Raw genomic sequence first — 21129 nt, 5'->3', positions numbered from 1 at the left:
CCTATTTCATTTTAAGAAACTTTCTTATTCTGATTTAGGAAACTTACTACTTTTGAATCTTTCCTATTCTGACTTTCCTAAAATATTTAGGAAACTTTCTTTTCTAATGAGACAGGGAAACCATTTGAAGTCAGGAAACCTAATCCAACTTGGATTAGGAAGCTGTGAATGTCTATAAAAGGAGGAGGACGAATTCTGCAGAAATCAAGGGATTTATGTGTTAATATAAATCAGAAATTAAGAGATTCTTTCCCTGAATTTCGTCATTTAAATGCTGTCCATCCTACCACATTTATCTGATTTTATTTCCCTTGTAGGAACCCTAATTGTGCACCAGGAAAGGAAGGAAAATCATGAATTTTCGTCAGAAAACTGATTGACAGCAAAAGAGGGAAAGTTCCTAATCATAGGGATTCCTCATGAAGCAAGGATGCCAAATCCTACATGGATTAGACCCAAGATGGTCGCCATAAATCAAGGAGAGGGACGGCAAAACCCTAGGGTTTCCTGCCGAGTCTTTCTAGGATTTTAAGACAAGATTTCATTGTCTAAATTAAGGGATTTATTATGCAATTCAAATCTGAAAATCTGGAAATTAATTCCTTAAATTCTTTTGTCTAAAAATCTGATTTTACAAGACTAATTCCTTCCCTTTTCAGGAACAATAAATGGCACAGCAAATTAAAGAGGAGGAGCTGATTTTCGGCAATACAAGGAAGGATACTAAATGGCTGATTTGTTGTGGAGATCAAGCAACGTACCTAGTCCATAATTCAGCCAAATTCATCACCTTTGTGCGCAAGAAATTCTAGAGAGTTCCCAACAGATTTTAATTAATTTGTCGGATAATTCTCTTGGACCGTTGGATCAAGGTAAAATCAAGGGTGGAGAATAAACCCTAGGTGCGACATGGACACTATAAATAGAAGACATATGCTGAGTTTTGAGATCATCTCTTCACGCACAAATCACACAAAAACAATAGCATCTTTCTTCCTGTAGCCGTGTGCATCTAGGAGCCGAGAAGCCAACGTTGGAGAGCAGCCTTCGGACTTCTCCAAGGTGCAGTCGAGATCTTGAAGCTGAGGAGCACTTGCGTCATCATCAACTGGCCCTTGAAGATCATCGAAAAAGTGTAACAACATGCCTGTTCTCTTTTCTTGCGTTAACTTTAAATTCGGATTCAAAGTTGCATGGTTGTATGGTTTGAACCTGTTATTCTTTTAAATAAATAAGTATGATGTTGATATGTTGGATGATTGTGAATGGTTTTATTTGTTTGTCATGCAAACTTTTAAGCATATAGTTACATGTTATATACTAAACCGATTCTGCAGGATTGGTGATTGCTATGATTTGTACTAAGCTTCTTCAAGTAAGTATAGATCTAGAAGTAGTGAAGGCTATGCCTAATGGCCGAGACTATATGTTATGCATCTGGAAGTTAAGCTTTTTCAAGTAAACTCGTGGTGCATTTGAACTCATAATTCTTTAGTTCCTAATGACTTGTATATTGTGTGGACGGGTGCCTTCGCATCGATCGCAGCCTTTATATGAGATTGTCTACGTGTTAAGACTTCTCCAATGTAGACGATTATTAAGTAGAATTCGATGGAATGCAATGACTTCTTCAAGCTTGTGTTTCGGGTTCATTGACATATCTTGTTTGACAACATTTTTATTATTCACATGATAATATATCAATTCATACTTGTTGTTTGAAGCAAGGAAGAAAAAATCGATATTTTCGCCGAAATATCGTCGAAAATATCTTTTTTTTCACACACCGAAATTTTTTTCTCACCCCAGAAATTTTGGTCCGAAAACTATCGATATTTCGCGATAAATCGCGATATTTTCGATACTTTCGATATCTGGCCGAAACAGTTGAAATCACCCAGAAAAACAGCAATAACAATGGCTATTGTTCTACACCTTCCAACTAAAACAATACCTTCCGAGTTCCGATCATCCAACTTCTCAAATTCTCAACACTGTAATCCAATATATCAAACAACCAAAATCAAAAGTGAACCACATACTGCTGCTGCAAACACCAAACACAGTGACCTGATAGGAACGGCAAACCCAAAATCATCAACTCCTCAAATTCCCGAATTCAAGCATCTGCAATCACTCACACCAATTCAATATACTAATGAGGCCGGAAACCAACTCCCAAAACCACCGCCGTCGCCGCCGTGCACAGCAACACGTACGGCAGTCCTCCACTGCCTAAAACCCAACTTCCTCCAAACCTCAACCAATCTCGAATTCAAGCATATAAACAGGTAGAGCTCGACAAGTAGATGAAGATTGATACCTGAGTCGAACACAACTTCGCCGGAAAACACCGAACCCTCACCGGAAAAACTTAGAAGCTTCTCTCCTTCGATTCTCCCTCATCTGACCTCGTCTGGACAAGCTAAAGCCCTAGGGACGTCGAGGATGAGGAGACGAAGCTATCCACACCGGTGAGATACCACGACTTGGCCGGAATCGTAAACTCGCCGGCGAACCCAGCCTCTCCTTCTTCTGCTCGAATCTCCTTCACCGAAGCTCCTTTGACAAAATAGAGACCTCAGGGAGGATGGGGAGGATGAGATGAAGCCGTCGCCACCCGCCTTGCTCCTCGCCGTTGCCGGAGGATAGAGAACCATCTGGGTCGATCCGTCGCTGGTGAGAGGCTGGAGACGGAGTCGGGGTCGGTTTGAACTGATCTGGTCCCATTCTCTCTTCCTCTATATAAAAACCATCCAACGGCTGAGATTCAACCGACGTAGAATTTCTATTTTTAATTAAATTTTTGGATAATACCAATTTCCAAAAATCGTTAAAAATAGCTCCGATGTCCAAACGATGCTCTGAAAAATTCTACGAACTCGTAACAACGTCTAGATTAATCTTATAAGCTCGAAAGACAAAATTTGACTAACTGAAAATTTAAATAATTTTCAAAAACCATAAAGAATAATAGAAATCGAAATAAAAATAGCTCGTAAATAATTTTCATTTTAAAAATAAAAAACTGAAATTCCAAGATGTTACAAATTTCACCAATGTAGAAATTTTCCCGAATTAATCAACTTACAACAAGTCAACAATATCTCAAGGAACCTTTGAAACTATAAATCCATTATGAAGATGGTAAAACTCTTATTAACACCATGCAAGTGAAAAGATGGTAAAACTCTTATTAATACCATACAAGTGAAAATTTTGTACCTCATAGGTCTTCTACGTGGTTTTAAAGTACTCATGTAATTCCATGTGAAATGTATTATATGTATATAAGGTGTGATGGCCTAGCCTCCTTTTGGGTTTCCAGCCATTAAAAAAAAAAATGTTTAAAGTAAACTTTTAAGAATTATTAACGGTTCAGCACTCACCTTTTCACATTAACTTACTCAACTCCCTATAGATCAATGTTTATTCAAGATTTTCATTTCAAATATAGTACATAATATAGAAAACAAACATCTCTTAAAGTTTGGTTTAAAATTTCCTTGTTTTTCTTCAAATTTCCGTCAATTTTCTCATTTTTTAACTGCAATCGATATTTTCCCGAAATTTCCGTCGAAATTTCCATATTTTGGAGGGTCGAAATTTCCGTAATCACCGAAATTTTCTTCCTTGGTTTGAAGGTTGTGTGTGTGTGGAAGATGATCACTTGTATATATTATACTTTATTTACTGTTTTCGTAGGAATGTTAGAACAAATCCTAAAGCCCCCCCTGAAATCATGTAAATGTAATTGCTGTTTATATTCTGTAAATAACTCTTAAAATAGATTCTAATCTGTTTAGTTTTGTAAACGCATGAGCACCCTAAAAGTCCCCGGATTGATCGAACCTTATTTACCAATACTACAATTGTCAAAACAGGGTTCATAATTGTCGCACGCCCGGTTTCGAACGCGTCATATATGCTAGCAGAAGAAAATCTACTTGGGTTAAATCTCTGAGACTAACCATATTAATAAAAATAACCTTGACCCCATCTGATTTGTGGGAAGAATGAATATCTAAATGACATGGTTCTCCTAACGAGAATGTCATTAAAATGTCCGAGTTCCTAATACGGCGGCTACAATATTACACATACAAAGGTTAAAAGTACACTATCAGAGGATGATATCTTGGTGATACAATTATACATCAATATGGTTGATACTCATGAATTTATATTTTTGACCTTAAACTTGGTTTGGGTTCGCCACCAGTCAATGAACATCTTCACTCGAAAGGAAGTGATATACATTTAAACGTATTTTTATGCATGGTCATAATAAGACAGTGTTCATGCCGTTAGGGAGAGAGACAAACTACTGTCATTTGAATAACGACGTGAATTTGGAGTGAAATGTATCCACCAGGTCTAAAGTTTTAAGCTCTTGAAAATGGAAGATTATACATGTCCTATAATGTTTTATAGTATTATGAATATAGATCCACATTCGCTAGATGTAATTCATCTATAAGAGATGTTTGTCATAGAAGTGACAATATTTGCCCTAAAAGTGGCATGGGTACCCAATATCAATAAGCTCATAGTAGCTAATGCATACATATAAGAATGTGTGGGATCTATGAATGATGATCATCGATGAAAACTTACATATGGTAGCTACGAAAGACCATTAAGGACTATATGATGCAATACCACGTTTCATTATGAATGTTGACAAAACATATTATTGGCCAAATTGGATAGAGACAATTCCAATTAAACTGAATATCTAAAATGTGATGAGATACTTAGACCTTTAACCCTACATGATACAAAAGGGTATTAATCACAGTGAAAATAAATCACTATATATAGCATAATGTCTACAAGAGACATGGGGAATACGAATATCTTTCCTTATACATGACAATTTTTCTATAAGTACAATATTACATATAGTTGTTGATGAGAGACTTACGACAGTTGTCATCGTATATTATGAGGATCTTAAAAGACTTTGCTAAAAGTAAAATCCCAAAAGTAAAGCGTCATTATAAGCGTATCGCTTATCAAATCCTTAAAGGATCCAAGTACATGAATGATTCGAATGTAAATCGATCCACGAATACTTGAGAGAGTCTGAATGTGAGATTCCTCATCACCTAAGCGAAATGACGTAATGTGCCTTATATATGCAAACACAACTCCCATTAGTGAGATGTGTCTTGGGTTGGATCCCAAGAAGAAAGGCATGAGGAGGAGGCCCAAAGGCGAGCATATCTCTCGTTATGCTAGGCTGTTAACCTAAAGTTAACTCATGCAATCGATAGTCTAAAGCTGGTTTATATATACTCATTTTGTTAAAGTTAACGTGATCAAAATTGCCTCAATGAGTATCATGATTGGACTATAAAACCGAATTCGGATTATGTTGCTACATATTCTAACTTTTGCGAAGTTATGAATTGCTTAAAGCTCTTGAAGAGCATATACGAGATGTATCAATAAACGAAGATATTGATATTAGTGGCTAGATATGCCATGCTGATCTTCCAATGGTTTTGAACCATACATTTGAACCATACATAGTAATGTGTTAATTAGCTTCTACTGCTTAGTTATTACATAATGTATGAATTTGAACATGTGAGGTTGTTTCTAACATTATTACATGAGGTACGACCTATTAAATTATATAGCTCTATTGGTATTGCCTTCACTTTGCAGGTATGAAAGTCTTGTGATGAGCCCCTGTATACAAAACGAACAAGATTTCACTTCAGTGATAGACAAATCAAACCGCTATTTATTGTACATGAAGCTTACAACAATCAAGGGGAGAATCTCATCAGGGGGAGCATCCAGAAGTATGTTACCTAGGACATATGCGCGTTACACTCTTTTTCTCGTTCGACCAGGGTTGTTTTCTCCTACAGGGTTTTTATTACCTGACAAGGTTTTTAACGAGACAACACTAAACGCGTCCAACATCATATTATTAATGGACATCCAAGGGGCAGTGTTGTAAATATTATAATATATGTAGATGTTTTTGTAAATACTCATTATTTATGTCCTTAAGATGTAAATCATACTCTTATATAAAAGAGCCTAATGAGAATGAAAGTGACACTTCTTCCTCTCCCTACATTTTGTTCTCTCTTTTCTCTCTATCTCATTCTTAGTTTATAACACTTATCATATTATTAAATTGATTTTCTAGAAGCAGTAAACCTGATCGCTAGTGAGGTTTTTGACCTTGATGAGCAAGGATGAGAGCACATCCTCGACTCCTAGTGTAGAGATTAAACATTTAAACATGGTTTTCTTATAGTTGTAACAATGTGGTACATAGATTAGTTGTTATTGCCTTTGAATCAAACCAGATTGAGGTGCGGTTTCATGCACCGCCCAAGTCTATCAGTTCATGATGCTTAATTATTCAATGTAATGCAATACCTCATTAAAAAAACAAAATGATAGTTCAGTCCCTATCCTGAAGTGAGGGCTTTTAAGTTTTGAAACACATCAATTACCATTAGTTGTGTTTGTTAAGGGTTTTGTTTGTTAAACACTGAAAGCTTTTACTCGTCGTATCGGGTTCAACTCCAATTGGATTTCATTCTCACAAAAAAAAAAACAATTAAATAACTCCAATTGGATTTAAGCTTCAGACTTTCAGACTTCTCCCAAGTGAATGTACTCATGTAACACCTCTGTTGCACCGAAACGCCATTTCACTCGTGTTTCGCGTTTCAGAAACGTTTCGGAAACAAACGCGACCAAAACGCATTTCCACAAAAACATTATTCTGAAATGCCACTGAAACGTGTTTTGCCTTTAATGGAAACGTTTTCTGTAAGTGTCCCCGAAACGCGGGGGAAAATTTGACCAAACATTTGTTTGGGTTTCGATTTGGATTTGGATTTGGATTGACTATTATGTGATAAAGTTCTTTGTTATTTGTATTGTAATTTGATTATGCATGCTTTTTTGGATTTGGATTGATGTGTTTTTTATTAAGAAACTATTTTGTTGATGTTATTTTTTCAATTATATTTATTATAATAAATATTATATTTATTTTAATTTTGACATTTCCTTCACGTTTCGTATCAGACTATATTTTGATTTTAACGTTTCCGCGTATCGGGTCGTATCAGAAACCGAAACTCGTTTATGTTTCCATGCAACATAATGTAACACTGACCGATCTTTAGCACTTAAAAGTCTAATTAGTACAAAATATTGTAGGGTTGGCCTCGGCACGGTTACCGACCAAAATCTCCCAAACCGCCTACCGTACTGACTATCAACGGTAGGGAGAATCCGATACCACTACCGGCCACAAAAAGTCGGTATCCCGAGAGTTCGGTAACCGAATTAGCGGTTAGCAGCGGTATGGCATGCCCTCCAACCGAAACCTCATCAATCATCTTAGAATTTCTCAATCTGAAAGAAAAAAAAAACTTGAATTACCCTAAATTTCAATTAACCCCAAACGAATTGAGAAACAAGGCTAACCTGATCTTGTCATCCACAAAATCAATCTTGGTTCCAATTACATGCAGGAATCAAAGAGGATCTCGGCGGCTTCAGTGTGGTTTGGGCAGAGGACATAGAGAGAGAGAGAGAGAGAGAGAGAGAGAGAGAGAGAGAGAGAGAGAGAGAGAGAGAGAGAGAGAGAGAGAGAGAGAGAGAGAGAGAGAGGGCTTTGATGGACAAGAACCGGAGAAAAGGTGTGATGGTGGTCTGGGTTTCTTTGAAAGAGAAAGAAGAGAAAAAATTGTTGATGATTGAAATGGATCAGAGAGAAGAAAGAAAAGAAGGTGAAGAAGAAGATGAAGAATTGAAGAAGAAGAAGAAGAAGAAGAAGAAGAAGAAGAAGAAGAAGAAGAATGGCGATGAGAGAAGAAAAGAGAAGACTTATATGTGTCAAGTTGTTATTTTGACTTATGTGGAAGAATAAATTTAGCTTTTGCATAGATATTAATAAGAAGAGCATTTGCTCTAGTGGTGGGAGGTGAGTTTTTTCCTCTAAGAGGTGTTGGGTTCGAGTCCCACCTCCTTGCAAAATGAAGTATATTTTGCATTTAAAGGCGTATTGTGTCTGGTATCCGTATAAGTCGGTTGGTATAGTATACCGTATTTGTATAAAATCAAATACCATTACCATACGTAAAACATGGTATGGCAAAATGCCAGCCCTAAAATATTGTACTAGGAAGGTCTTTTTGATATCCAAAAACTGCTCATCCACAATCGGATAAGTGGGAATGTTAGGGTGAGCTGATACTAAGTGCCACGACAGTGATGTAGCCTAAAAAGTTGGGGACTTTGGGGTCCTAAATATAGAGCAAAAGAGACAAGTCGTCCGGTCATGTATATACGACGTCAACTAGTCAATGAGTTGTGACTTGCTGGTTATCTAGCCTAACTGACATCGTAGAGATCATAGTTCAATTGTGCTGACATTTTAACTTTTAAGAGGTGTTGGATTCGAGTCCCAACTCCTTGCAAAATGAAGTATATTTTGCATTTAAAGGCGTATTGTGTCTGGTATCTGTATAAGTCGGTTGGTATAGTATACCGTATTTGTATAAAATCAAATATCGTTACCATACGTAAAACATGGTATGGCAAAATGCCAGCCCTAAAATATTGTACTAGGAAGGTCTGTTTGATATCCAAAAACTGCTCATCCACAATCGGATAAGTGGGAATGTTAGGGTGAGCTGATACTAGGCGCCACGACAGTGATGTAGCCTAAAAAGTTGGGGACTTTGGGGTCCTAAATATAGAGCAAAACAGACAAGTCGTCCGGTCATGTATATACGACGTCAACTAGTCAATGAGTTGTGACTTGCTGGTTATCTAGCCTAACTGACATCGTAAAGATCATAGTTCAATTGTGCTTACATTTTAACTTTTAAGTGTGGGTTGAATTAAGAAATTTTAATAATTTCTACTAAATAAAAAAAAAAAAAAAAAAAAGGCAGGAAGCAAAAAACAAAAACAAGAAAAGCGTCATCCAATTCAAGTTTAAAACCACAACAAAGCAAAAGACATGAACTCGCGAGAGTTGTGGGTGCATGCCTATACCAGACTCAGATCATGCAAACCAATAACCATAGCTCACCTCAAACAAACCCACACTCTTCTCATCAAAACCACCCCTCTTCCTCTCCCAACCCAACACCCCATCTTTCCTAAACTCACTTCCTCTCCTCATCACAAAAACCTCACCTACATTCTCTCCTTCTTGAACGACTTGGACAAGCCAGACCTCTGCCTCAGCCTCTACAACTCCATCATCCAAGGCCTCCCTTCAAACCCCACAAACAAAACCACCTCCCTTCTTCATGTGCTTGAACTACTTCGGCACATGCTCCTCAATGACATCCTTCCTGACCACTACACTGTCCCCTCTGTTCTCAAAGCGTTCGCGCAATGCCGTGCGCTGAGAGAAGGCCAGCAAATCCACGCCTACGCAATCAAATCCGGGCTTGTTTTGTCCAATGTGTATGTCAACAACACAATCATGAGACTCTATGCGGTTTGTGGGTTTATAAATTATGCGCGGAAGGTGTTCGACGAAAGTCCCCAGAGGGACTTGGTGTCTTGGACTACGCTCATTCAGGGCTATGTTAAAATGGGTTATGCTAGGGAAGGCGTGGAGGCCTTCTTTGATATGTGTGATGCCAAGATGAGGCCGGATGAGATGACATTGGTCATTGTGCTCTCGGCTTGCTCTAAGTTGGGGGACTTGAGCTTGGGGAGGAAGATAAGTAGGTACATTGATGATAATGGGGTTAACCCGGATGTGTTTATAGGCAATGCGTTGGTTAATATGTACTTGGAGTGTGGCGATGATGAGCTTGCACGTGGGGTGTTTGATGGGATGCCGGTGAGAAATGTGGTTTCTTGGAATTCGATGATATCGGGGTTGGCGCATCAAGGGAAGTATAAGGAAGCGTTGGACGTGTTCCAGGAGATGCAGAGAACTGGTCTTGAACCGGATGATGTTACTTTAGTTGGTGTTTTGAATTCGTGTGCGAATCTTGGAGTGCTCGAGTTGGGGAAGTGGGTGCATGCTTATGTTGATAGGAATCAGATTGAGGCTGACGGGTATATAGGGAATGCACTTGTGGATATGTATGCCAAGTGTGGAAGCATAGACCGGGCTTTTAGGGTGTTTCAAGGTATGAAACGGAGAGATGTATATTCGTATACTGCGATGATTGTTGGATTAGCTATGCATGGGGAGGTGGACATGGCATTGGATATATTTACTGAGATGATTAAAATGGGCATTCAACCTGATGAGGTTACATTTGTTGGTGTCCTTGCAGCATGTAGTCATGGAGGACTTGTGGCAGAGGGTCAGAAGTATTTTAGGGATATGTCAACTGTGTACAAGCTTAGACCTCAGACAGAGCATTACGGATGCATGGTTGACCTTTTAGGTCGTGCCGGGTTAATAGGTGAGGCAGTGGAGTTTGTTAACAACATGCCAATTGAGCCTGATGCCTTTGTCTGGGGCGCTCTACTGGGAGCTTGCAGGATACATGGGAAAGTAGAGCTTGCAGAAGCTGTGATGGAAAAATTATTGAAGGTAGAGCCAGAGAGAGATGGTGCATACGTACTCATGTCTAACATATATTCATCAGCAAATAAATGGAGGGATGCAGTGCAGTTGAGAAGGACAATGAAAGAAAAGAAGATGAAGAAAACTCCTGGTTGTAGTTCAATTGAAGTTGAAGGTGTTGTTCATGAGTTCAGAAAGGGAGACAAATCACATAAAAGAAGTAAACAAATATACAAATTGCTAGACGAGATCATGAGTCACATAAATGATTACGGGGTTTTGGCTCACAGAAGTACTTTATTATGATAGTTTGAGGCACATCAACAGACGGATTGTAGGTAGATTGTAGCTGGAATGATCTGGTGTATTGATCACTGAAGTCCACTGGGATTTGAGGATTTATTGAAGCTTCTCAGTGGTAAGCAAAACACTGTACTAATTATTCATTTTTGTGAACCTATTGAGTAATTTCAATGTATAAATTTTACCTTATAATGTACAAACTATATGGCAGTAGCTTTTCTCATGTAGTTCTAAAAATAAAACTCCTACGTAAGATTGTTATTCTAGTACTGTGCCGTATTACAATCTAGGTTTAAGAGGCGTCTCTTTTGTATTTAATCCACGTAATTTAATAACAAAGTTTATGCTAATTTTGTCGTCATTAGTCTGGAAGTCTTTAATTTGCAAGAGGGTGTTAAATTTTGGTTCCCTTCTTTCGAAGTTCGTCACTTTTGTGAAGTTCCAAGAATATTTTTCAGTGATAGCACTTAGAATCTATAGCTTATCCATGTCATTAATAAGTGTTTTCTTCATCTTAATTTACTAACTGGAAATGAGGAAATGTAGCTTATCTTCTAGTATTGAACTAAATATTCAGACACACACACACACACACACAGATCTCAATAAAAATTTACTATTTCCTTTGAACATATGAAGACCTTATTTTCTCATGTGTGGGAAGAGCTCTAGTGGGTTCTTATGCTGACTGAATATTGGGTTCATTGTTCTTTTAGTCAAGTTACGTTAGTATTAGTATAGCAGTTCAATCTTGGTTTTTTGTAAGACTTTGTAATGGCAGCCTTTCAGAGCATACCTTCACAAAGAGTAGTAACAAATCTAGTTGCCCACTTGATTACATCTTCCTAGGCAAACAAAGACTAACAAGCTAGCTCCCATGAACCAAGCCACCTCATTTGGATACCGGTTTGCCCTCTCTGGCCGGTTCCATTTACACGCTTGATTATTTCTCCCCTTTCTAGTCATTTGGGAACAATATTATGATATACTATACGTTGTCTGTAATGGCCACCTGGAAAAGTTAATTTTTAGCCTTTGGCGGAGATGCCAAATTTTGATTCTAGCTCAGTAGTACGGTCTGTAATGAGTATATTACTACATTTTCATGGTGTCTTTAATTTTACTTAGATTCCATAGGATTGTGCCATATGACCTAACCAACCATGTTTCGTGCAACTGTATTCAACTGATTATCATGTCTCACTATAAATTTTCTGAAATTGCAGCTGGTTTCTAATCTCTTAGCAAGTAGTAACTACTAGTTTGGCTAGTAAATAAGTTGAAGGCCTTTGATCATTGACAGAACATTGTTGTTTGTTGTTTTGTTTTTAGATAACTGAAATGCAGTTGGCAAGAACTTTTGAATTAGTTGAAAACTGGGAACTTTATATGCGTTTTGATTATATGAAATTAAAATTTGAATTACATTTGGCACACAAGAAAATTCCATTTTATGGATTACAGTGTTATTGTCATACAATAGATACAGAGCCCTGGTGATATTGACTCATAAGACCCTAGTTCTTTATGGTTTAGACTCATAATACACCTCTTTTGCGACAAACCATTTCATTTAGTTACATTTTTCAAGAGGTTGGTCTCACGGAGAGCCTGAAATTTGGTGACAAGTTTGTCTCTGGGAGGAAAGTTCTCTTTGATTATAGGAGCATCTGCAAAACTCTTTTTCCATTCTGATAACAATGGAAGCTCACCTTCTGTTATCAATTTCATGCTAGTTACCTCTTCAAACACATCCACATATTCTGTAAGCCATCCAAGTGCAATATCTGCAAATCCAATCTGCTCTCCCCCAAAGAATTTCTTCCCATTTAGCTCTCCTTCCAAATACTTCAAATTCTCCTTAGCCTTCACAATACCTTCCTCTTGCTTTTCCCCTTCACTTATAAAGGCTTCCCAAATAGATGTCAAAACCTTCATGTAAAATCCCAAACCTAATTAGATATTTATGAACCAAGTTGAATTCTCCCTAAAAATTAATCATCTCTAGTAACAAATATTATCAATATCAAAACTCCATAAGATTCTAGTGTTCAATATCTGTATGCTATGAAATAGTAGTAGTTCAGCTAGGTTACCTTTTCATCACCAAATTTGGCCCAAAAGCGTGCAGCAGCTCTTTCATGAGGATCTTCAGACAGCAAAGGGTTATGTTTCCATGTTTCTTCAATATATTCAAGGATCACAAATGATTCAGCGACTGATTTTCCATTGTGCACAAGTACTGGAACCTTCTTATGAACAGGGTTGTATTGAAGAAGCAAAGGGCTTTTATTTGAGAGATCCTCAAAGATGGTATCATACTGGACATCTTTGAGCTTCAGTGCCCAAACTATTCTCAAAGCAAAAGGGCTTGACCATGTTCTAAAGAGCTTGACTTCTGCCATTTCTGTTAGAAGGAGCTGTGAGAGCAGCTTAGTGCCTTTTTATCCAGAACTTCGACCAGGGAACTTTGCTGTTGTCTCCCTTTCTAACATTGTATTTATTATTCTGACCTTATTTGTTGCTATATATGACTTGGGCCATAGAAGTGGAAAATGCTCATATTAAGTTTGATTTCTTTTGTTAACAGTAACATGCAAGAGTTAAACAGCTATAAAGGATTACAGGTAACATTTTGGTCGGGTTAATTAAGCTCGACAGAGGGTTAATATGGTTCCTTTAGGTTCAGATGAGAAATGTACACCTTCAGTGACGACTTCTTCCGTGGATTTGGATAGAATTGTTTTCAGTAAACATTTGTTTGTTGTTGTGGTGAAACCCTGTTTTTGGTTTAGTTCTTAGTCTTTTTACTATTTATGATTCTACAGCACCTCAGTGAAAGAGAAAAAGTTGCCAGAACGATTGACAAATAAGAAATATATGGGGGTGAAATTGAGTTTTGAGAAACTGAAAGGATTAGGATATGTAAATAGTGTCTGGATTCTCACGTAAGGTGTGATGTAACAAGAAGAGGGGTTCTGTTTGTTCTCTTTGGAATTTAGACATATTCTGCAGGCGGCGCTGGCTTTGGAAGAAAGTCCCCCATGTTTTCCTTTGTCAATATGTACATGTACTTCTAGCCTCATGATGTATGGTATCCACAGGCTAAACTACTTGACATGATAATTTCTTTCAGATTTTTTCATTTCTTTTCTTGAGAAATTGGGATGATCACATTTGAAGTTTTGAACGATCAGTGCAGGCCAGGTATATTAGTCTTACAAATAAATGCACACCAGATAATATTTTTACTGTCATCACGTTAGTTTTTAATTTTTTTTACTAATAGTCAAGTACAAGTACTGAAAAGTTGATAAATTTCCATTCAGATAGCAAAATATATATGCATACAATCCTAAGATTATTGTAAGGAGTTTTGGGGTTTAGGATTTAGGCCAGCAATAATCTATTGGAGTTGCAAGTAACTTTCACAAATAGGAACTATTGGAGAAGCTTAAAACCCAATCAAACTACCATTGTTTCGGCATGATTTTGGTTAATGAACAATCTATTTTATGGTCAATTATTCCTAAATGCGTTTTGCAAGAGCTTGAGATGCTAATTTCACATGAATGTTTCTCCTCTTCCGCATTTGAGATAGTAGATTATTTTAGAGTAAGATTGTGAAATAGAGGTCACTGTTTGTAACGGCAGCAAGTTAACTTCTTAGCTTTTAGCTAAGACACCATTTATCTGATTGCTAGCTCTATGTTACTTAAAGTTGATTTACATATATGACAATAATACATATACAAGTATTCTGATTAGGTTCTATATATTGTGTCATGCATTTTTCTGACAAAAAAAAAAAGAAACAAGTTTCTCAAAGCTTTCAATTATATATATGTTTGATATAAAGGAGTATGAACCTGCATTTGTCACCTAACATGATTCAAGTTTGATAATGGAATGAAAAATTCTCATGTCTATAGACTTTAGGTAAATTTGTGGATTGCAGAGTGCATGCTGACTTCATTTACTTTTTGCCTCTGTATATGCAGATACAAATCGCCATATTTATTGAATTATGGCGACATTTTGGATCCCCTGATTGAGAAAAGTCAGAACACTACTTTTTTTCATGATGAGGAGATCCAAATTGGCCAATAACAGTCGTGCAAAGAAGATAGAGTTTACATTCTGCAGCTCACTGGATGAAAAGGAAGATAACAATTTTCAATTTGTTACTTCTATCACTTATTGAGAATGATACCTGACTCTTGCTCTTGTCCATCTTTGTTGTGAAAAATCATTTCATTTAGGTGCCGGCTTCAACTTCTTGGCAAGTTCATTCTCACGGAAAGCCAGATATTTAGTGATAAGTTTGTCCAGAGGAGGCCAATTCTCTTTGATTATGTGAGCATCTGCAAAAGTCTTTTGCCATTGGGATAGCAATGGGAACTCATCTTCTGCTATCAGATTCATGTTAGCTATCTCTTCCAGCACTTTCAAATAATGTGCAAGCCATCCTAGCGCAATATCTGCAAATCCTATTTGATCTCCCCCAAAGAAGTTCTTTCCCTTTAGCTCTTCTTCCAAGTACTTCAAGTTCTCCTTTGCTTTCACAATAGCTTCCTCTTGCTCTTTCCCTTCACTATAGAATGCATCCACAATAGGTGGAAAAACCTTCATGTAAAACCACCAACAGAATTACTTAATTAACTGAGTTTTGTTCTTCACTAACTCGCCTTTTCTTATATCATATATCAGTCATGAACTCATGATACTCCATATGAAACTAGAACTGTTCAAGAAAATGTCTGACTATACTGTGAAGTATGAAATAGTAGTGGTTGAGCTAGATTTACCTTGTCATCACCAAATTTGGCCCAAAAGCGTGCAGCGGCTCTATCATGAGGATCTTCAGGCAGCAAAGGGTTTTGTTTCCATGTTTCCTCAATATATTCAAGGATCACAAGAGATTCTGCAATTGATTTTCCATTGTGCACAAGCACCGGAATCTTCTTATGAATGGGATTGTATTGAAGAAGTAAAGGGCTTTTGTTTGAGAGATCTTCAAAGATGGTATCATATGGTACATCTTTGAGCTTCAGTGCCCAAACTATCCTCAAAGAAAAAGCACTTGACCATGTGCTAAAGAGCTTGACTTCTGCCATTTTAGTTTGAATTAGCTGTGATGGCCTGAGAAATGGCTTAGGCATTTTATACAGAACTTTCAGTATTAAACTTTGCTGGTATGTCCTCATATCTTGCTGTATTTATCATATATTATATATGTTACAGTCTATTAGTTCTAATAAAGAAACCAGAATGATTTGGTATCTGGGAAAAAGATGAGGTGAAAGTGAGTTACCAGAAAATGAAAGGAGAATGGTATGAAATAAAAAGTTTGGAACTTTGGATTGTCACCTGCTGCTAGGACTATTTTTGTTGTCTTTGGTAATTTGGAGATGTGAAGCCGGCTATAAGGGCGTCCCATATCATATTTTAATTGGCAAACATAAAAAAAAACTAATATTTAAATGATGAAATATTACATAACCCAAGAGATGGATTGTGACAACAAAGATATGAAAACAAAATTGAACAGAGCAACAATAGTTGGGCAACGAGTAACATATGCTTACATACAAAGAAACAACGATAAAGACAACAAGGAAATGAAGGAATCAAACCAAGCGAGCTAGCCAAAATATTTTTTATTTTTTATTTTTAGAATAATTAAGATGAGCAAATATTTGTTCTTTTTATATTGTGAACCGGAAAACTTAATTATTTGAGATGATGATATCTGAAAGAGAATGTGAATAAGAAATGAGGATCAGAGAACATGCAGTGAAGACTAATGTAACTGTTGGTGCGTGCTATTGAAGTTTGCGAAGTTCATATCAATCGTGGATAATTTAGGAATAAGAAGTATAGTAGCAAGGGATTTTCATAGGGTTGACATTGGTAGGTATACCGACTTTGTTTACTAATACTATGTACCAACCAACCAACCAACTTATGATTGGTAGGCAAAATCCTCTACAAAAACCAACCGCCGAAGTTGGTATACCGACTTAGTTGGTACGGTTGGTAATAGGCTTTTATCAAGTTTAGATTGTAGCCTAAAAACTGAAGTGATAAATATAATTTTTGCACAGATATAATGCAATGATAACTTTGGTCTAGTGGTATGTACGTAGTCATATTTTCCATCAGAGCCGTCATAGTTTTGAAACATACATCTTGTTAAAATTTAAACATTTTATATTTTAATTGTATTTATATCTATAAGATGTTATAAATATAAAAACAATACATATATTATAATAATGGCGCCTTGTGCTTTAGTGGTTGAGAGTGAGAGTTGTTTGGAAGAGGTTTGAAGTTCGAGTCTTACCTCCGCAACGGATTCTTAGCAGTTTGTATTATTTATATATGTAGGATGTTTGTCAGTGAGCTGTGGCTTGGTTGGTTAAAGTGTTTAACTGATAACTTTAAGGTCATGAGTTCAAACCTCACGACATATGTAAGGTGTACCAAGACCGATGGTATGAAAATCTCAATACCAAGTACTAACCGGTCATGTTACCAAGACCGGTACGATATACCGTACCAAGTAAGTCGGTTACTGAGTCTTTGGTATACCAATTAGGTTGGTACTTGGTTGGTTGGTTTCGACAAGACCCAAATTGCTAGCCCTAGATTTTCATATGTAGATTATATATAAACTTAAGCAGATCATTTGCCGCTCATATTAATTGTTTTCTGTACTAGCTAGAAGGCTGATTCTATTGATTTTAGATCTAAATATCTAATGATGAGGTCTGATTTTATTTCCTATTTGGGGGCATGCAGACTCCTAACTCCTTCACTTAAACTCATCAGGCATGATGGGATTCTTGTATACCGAGCAAGCCTTGTACTCTTTAGTAGTTTGATCAAACAACATCCTATAAACAGGAAAATCACTGATGGTCCAAACAACCGCGGGTTTGTCTATCATACCATATGGTATAACATACCTATTGGAAATGTGTCTAATTGTATGACACATGGGGGTTTTTGAAGGGGTAAAATGTCATTTAGTTACTTCTTCAATCAATGATAGCCACACATTTTGTGAGGCATGTTATACCATATGGTATACTAGAATTTTCCAATAACCACTGCTTTCATCAAAGAATAAAGTATGACTGTGCCTGTCAAAATTACAGTGTCCATATTCCCATAACTTCTGCAACTCGTCGATTAACGGTCTCATGTACACATCCAAACGCTTTCCTAGAGAATACGGCCCTGAATTTAGCAGAGTAAGAAAATTGTGCCCATTCTTCATACACATGTGGGGAGGCAGGTTGTACGGAAATACCATCACAGGTCAAATTCTATAAGAAGAATATAATTAAGAAGAATTCATGTTTCCGTAGGATTGAACTTGTTTGTTGCAAGTCCGAGTCTGCTATTTTGATAGTCTCTAACAAATTTTGGAATCGAACGGTCAAAGTGTTTACAGGCCTCCCCGTCTGCGAGGTGGGTAAGATTATCAGAATCTATCGGAGTTTTTTCCTTGTGCCTGTCATCGTGATATCTCATATGCTTGTTAGTGTGTGAAGAAATGTAGAGACGCTGCAACCGAGGACCCAACGGGAAATAACGAAGCACCTTCCTAGGAATGGGTTATTTATGCTTCGATGAAGAGCAATCTGCTTCCCACCTTGTCTCATGGCTGTGTGAACATTCTAGCAAGTCCAACTATGTCATCTTAATTTGTAAAACAAAAACAGTGATTGACGCATGTGTCGATTCTCAGTGGTACCTCTTTTAGCCTAAATCTGACAGGGATCACAAATATGAGTCTTGTAGATCTCGTTGTTCCCATTTTAGAAAGGTATTATGAGTTCAAAACGGATGTTCTGGCCAAAAGTTACTCTAAATCAGATTTAACAGTTTTCGCGCGAGTAACCTGAAAAGTCTAAAACAATATTTTCTTAAATATTCTAGCGGCTAGCAATCTCCTTATACGAGAATTACCAATCTTCAAATAATTCTTTTTGATTATTCGCCGCTTTCTTACTTTTATTTTTTTCTATTTAAATTTAAGTTGTTCTCATCCTACATCTTTTTTTTAACATTTCTCAAGTGTAACATTAATTAGTTTCACAACAATGTCTCACAACTTTCTGTATTCGACTTCATCCCCATATAAAATCAACGCTAACAGAGAAGCCATATGCCCTACACAAGCATCTGCTCAATTTCAATTATTATTTTCATTACTTGGATGAGGCCTCGAGGGTACGTATACATGTATACCAAGTAATATTCTGCTTGCTACTTTGTACAGACAGGTGTAGCCAAGAGGCTTGTGAGCCAAATGTTGTCACCTGTAACAGCCTCATTATTGTCCTACATCATCTTCTCCTCAAGTGTAGGTTAGTTTCGATGACAACAACCTCTATCACAACCAATACGTACGTATATACCTATTTCGTTTAGATCTTTGGATCACCATGACATATATACTCTTACTGCAACGCAATCTTACGGACAGCAATGACAAAGTCTTTTCTATTTTCAAAAGATTATGTCGATAAGGAGAGGAATTCAGCAGCAACACATCAATTTTAGAGGGGAGCAAGTATCCCAAAAAATAATAATAATAATAGTAGACTACGTACAAAGTAATGTACGTGTAACTCCTTTTCCTATAAAAACAAGGTTACCGTAGGGTACCTCCAAGTCCTATACTAACAAGGCTACCTCAGATTATACTAGGGTTGTCTATATAAGGCTACCCAACGTGGATGATAATTTCCAAGGTTCAATGACGCATAGTAGATTGGTAAGTAACTTAGCGGCAGATGGCCGGGAACGATCAGACTTCCCGGTCGTATGCGAATCATGCCTTGGTGACAATCCCTACGTCCGCATGACGCGTGCCTATTTCGACAAAGAGTGCTTCACCTGCTGTCGTCCCTTCACAGTTTTCCGGTGGAAACCCGGCCGGGATGCCCGCTACAAGAAGACGGAGATCTGCCAGACCTGCAGTAAGGTTCGAAACGTTTGTCAGGTTTGCGTCTTAGATCTCCACACCGGCTTGCCCGTTCAGGTTCACAACACTGCTCTCGGCGTCAACCCAAACGACGCCGTCCTGCCCAAGAGCGACGTCAACCGAGAGTATTTCGCCGAGGAATATGACCGTAGGGTTAGGGCTTCTGGTATTATCGATCCCTACGAACAAGAGTACGGAAAGGTGAGGACAAATGACACTATTCTCAAGCTTCAGAGGACGACGCCGTATTATCAAAGAAACCGAGAGCATGTGTGTAGTTTTTATACTCGTGGCCAGTGCACTAGAGGTACTGAGTGTCCTTTCCGCCATGAGATGCCTATAACTGGGGAGTTGGCAAACCAGAATATCAAGGACCGGTTTCATGGGGTCAATGATCCGGTGGCTTTGAAGCTGCTTAGAAAGGCTGGAGAGATGGGGTCCTTGGAGCCTCCTGAGGACGAGAGTACTAGAACTTTATATGTGGGGGGTGTGGTTGATGGGAGAGTTTCGGAGCAGGACTTGAGAGATTGCTTCTGGGTTCATGGCGACATCGAATCGATTAAGATAGTTGGACAAAGAGGATGTGCTTTTGTGACATATACAACGAGAGATGGTGCGGAGAAGGCTGCGGATGAGCTTTGTAATAAGGTGGTGGTGAAGGGTTTGAGATTGAAGTTGGCATGGGGTAGACCTCAGGCGCCGCGAGTGCAGGATGAGGGAGTTAGTGGACAGCCGGAGGCCGCTTATGGTGGGTGGTTTCCTCAACAAGACCAATCTGTCGCACAGCAATACTACTATATGCCGCCACCACCTTCACAAGGGGGGACATCATTGTATCCATCAATGGATCCTCAAAGAATGGGTGCCCTTGTTGAGTAGGTTTGTCAAATTATCTTGGGAAAGAGTAGCTATACTTGGATTGTTCGATTCATTGAAGAATGTTTGCCATTGTAATATGATAGTACAATAGTATTAGTACATGTATTCTTCCAGAGTTCAATAATTTTTTTCTTAATCAGAATAAAAGTTGGTGTAAGTGTGTAACGATAAACGAGTTTTGGAATGCCTGGTTTATATTTTTCTTGCCAGCCATATCTACATCAATTCAGGGTTTTTGAGTATTCTTCCAGATTTCTATAATTTTGTTTAGACTATATATGTAGTTTAGACTATTAGCGATTAACCAACTCGAAACTGAACTCATTGCCATCTATAATCTATTATTCATCAGTACTTAATTACCTATATCAGAGAAGCATCATCACTAGCTAGCTTCCTTCTATCTTCA

General features: G+C 37.7%; 4 protein-coding genes across 4 annotated transcripts; 2 read left to right on the top strand and 2 right to left on the bottom strand.

Annotated features, from left to right (window-relative positions):
- The first annotated feature begins 9160 nt into the window (after nucleotides 1-9160).
- On the top strand, nucleotides 9161-11105 carry LOC101299418 (pentatricopeptide repeat-containing protein At1g08070-like). The gene has a single exon (XM_004307117.1). The coding sequence runs from the start codon at nucleotides 9335-9337 to the stop codon at nucleotides 10841-10843; it is 1509 nt and encodes a 502-aa protein (XP_004307165.1). The 5' UTR covers nucleotides 9161-9334; the 3' UTR covers nucleotides 10844-11105.
- A 1097-nt stretch (nucleotides 11106-12202) lies between these two features.
- LOC101299125 (glutathione transferase GST 23-like) lies at nucleotides 12203-13300 on the bottom strand. Its single transcript, XM_004307116.1, has 2 exons — nucleotides 12937-13300; nucleotides 12203-12772 (listed from the first exon to the last, which is right to left on the bottom strand). Exons 1-2 carry the CDS (start codon nucleotides 13243-13245, stop codon nucleotides 12410-12412), a joined length of 672 nt encoding a protein of 223 aa, XP_004307164.1. The 5' UTR covers nucleotides 13246-13300; the 3' UTR covers nucleotides 12203-12409.
- Nucleotides 13301-14723: 1423 nt separating this feature from the next.
- Nucleotides 14724-15968, bottom strand: LOC101298830 (probable glutathione S-transferase-like). The gene is made up of 2 exons (XM_004307115.1): nucleotides 15649-15968; nucleotides 14724-15466 (listed from the first exon to the last, which is right to left on the bottom strand). Exons 1-2 carry the CDS (start codon nucleotides 15955-15957, stop codon nucleotides 15095-15097), a joined length of 681 nt encoding a protein of 226 aa, XP_004307163.1. The 5' UTR covers nucleotides 15958-15968; the 3' UTR covers nucleotides 14724-15094.
- Nucleotides 15969-19397: 3429 nt separating this feature from the next.
- On the top strand, nucleotides 19398-20720 carry LOC101291679 (zinc finger CCCH domain-containing protein 49-like). Its single transcript, XM_004308586.1, has one exon. It carries the CDS (start codon nucleotides 19614-19616, stop codon nucleotides 20718-20720), a length of 1107 nt encoding a protein of 368 aa, XP_004308634.1. The 5' UTR covers nucleotides 19398-19613.
- The last annotated feature ends 409 nt before the right edge of the window (nucleotides 20721-21129 follow it).

Source organism: Fragaria vesca, linkage group LG7, assembly GCF_000184155.1.
Source record: "Fragaria vesca subsp. vesca linkage group LG7, FraVesHawaii_1.0, whole genome shotgun sequence".
Taxonomy (NCBI): Eukaryota; Viridiplantae; Streptophyta; class Magnoliopsida; order Rosales; family Rosaceae; genus Fragaria; species Fragaria vesca.
The sequence above is the reverse complement of the archived record's forward strand: the minus strand, read 5'-3'. Positions and strand labels throughout refer to the sequence as shown.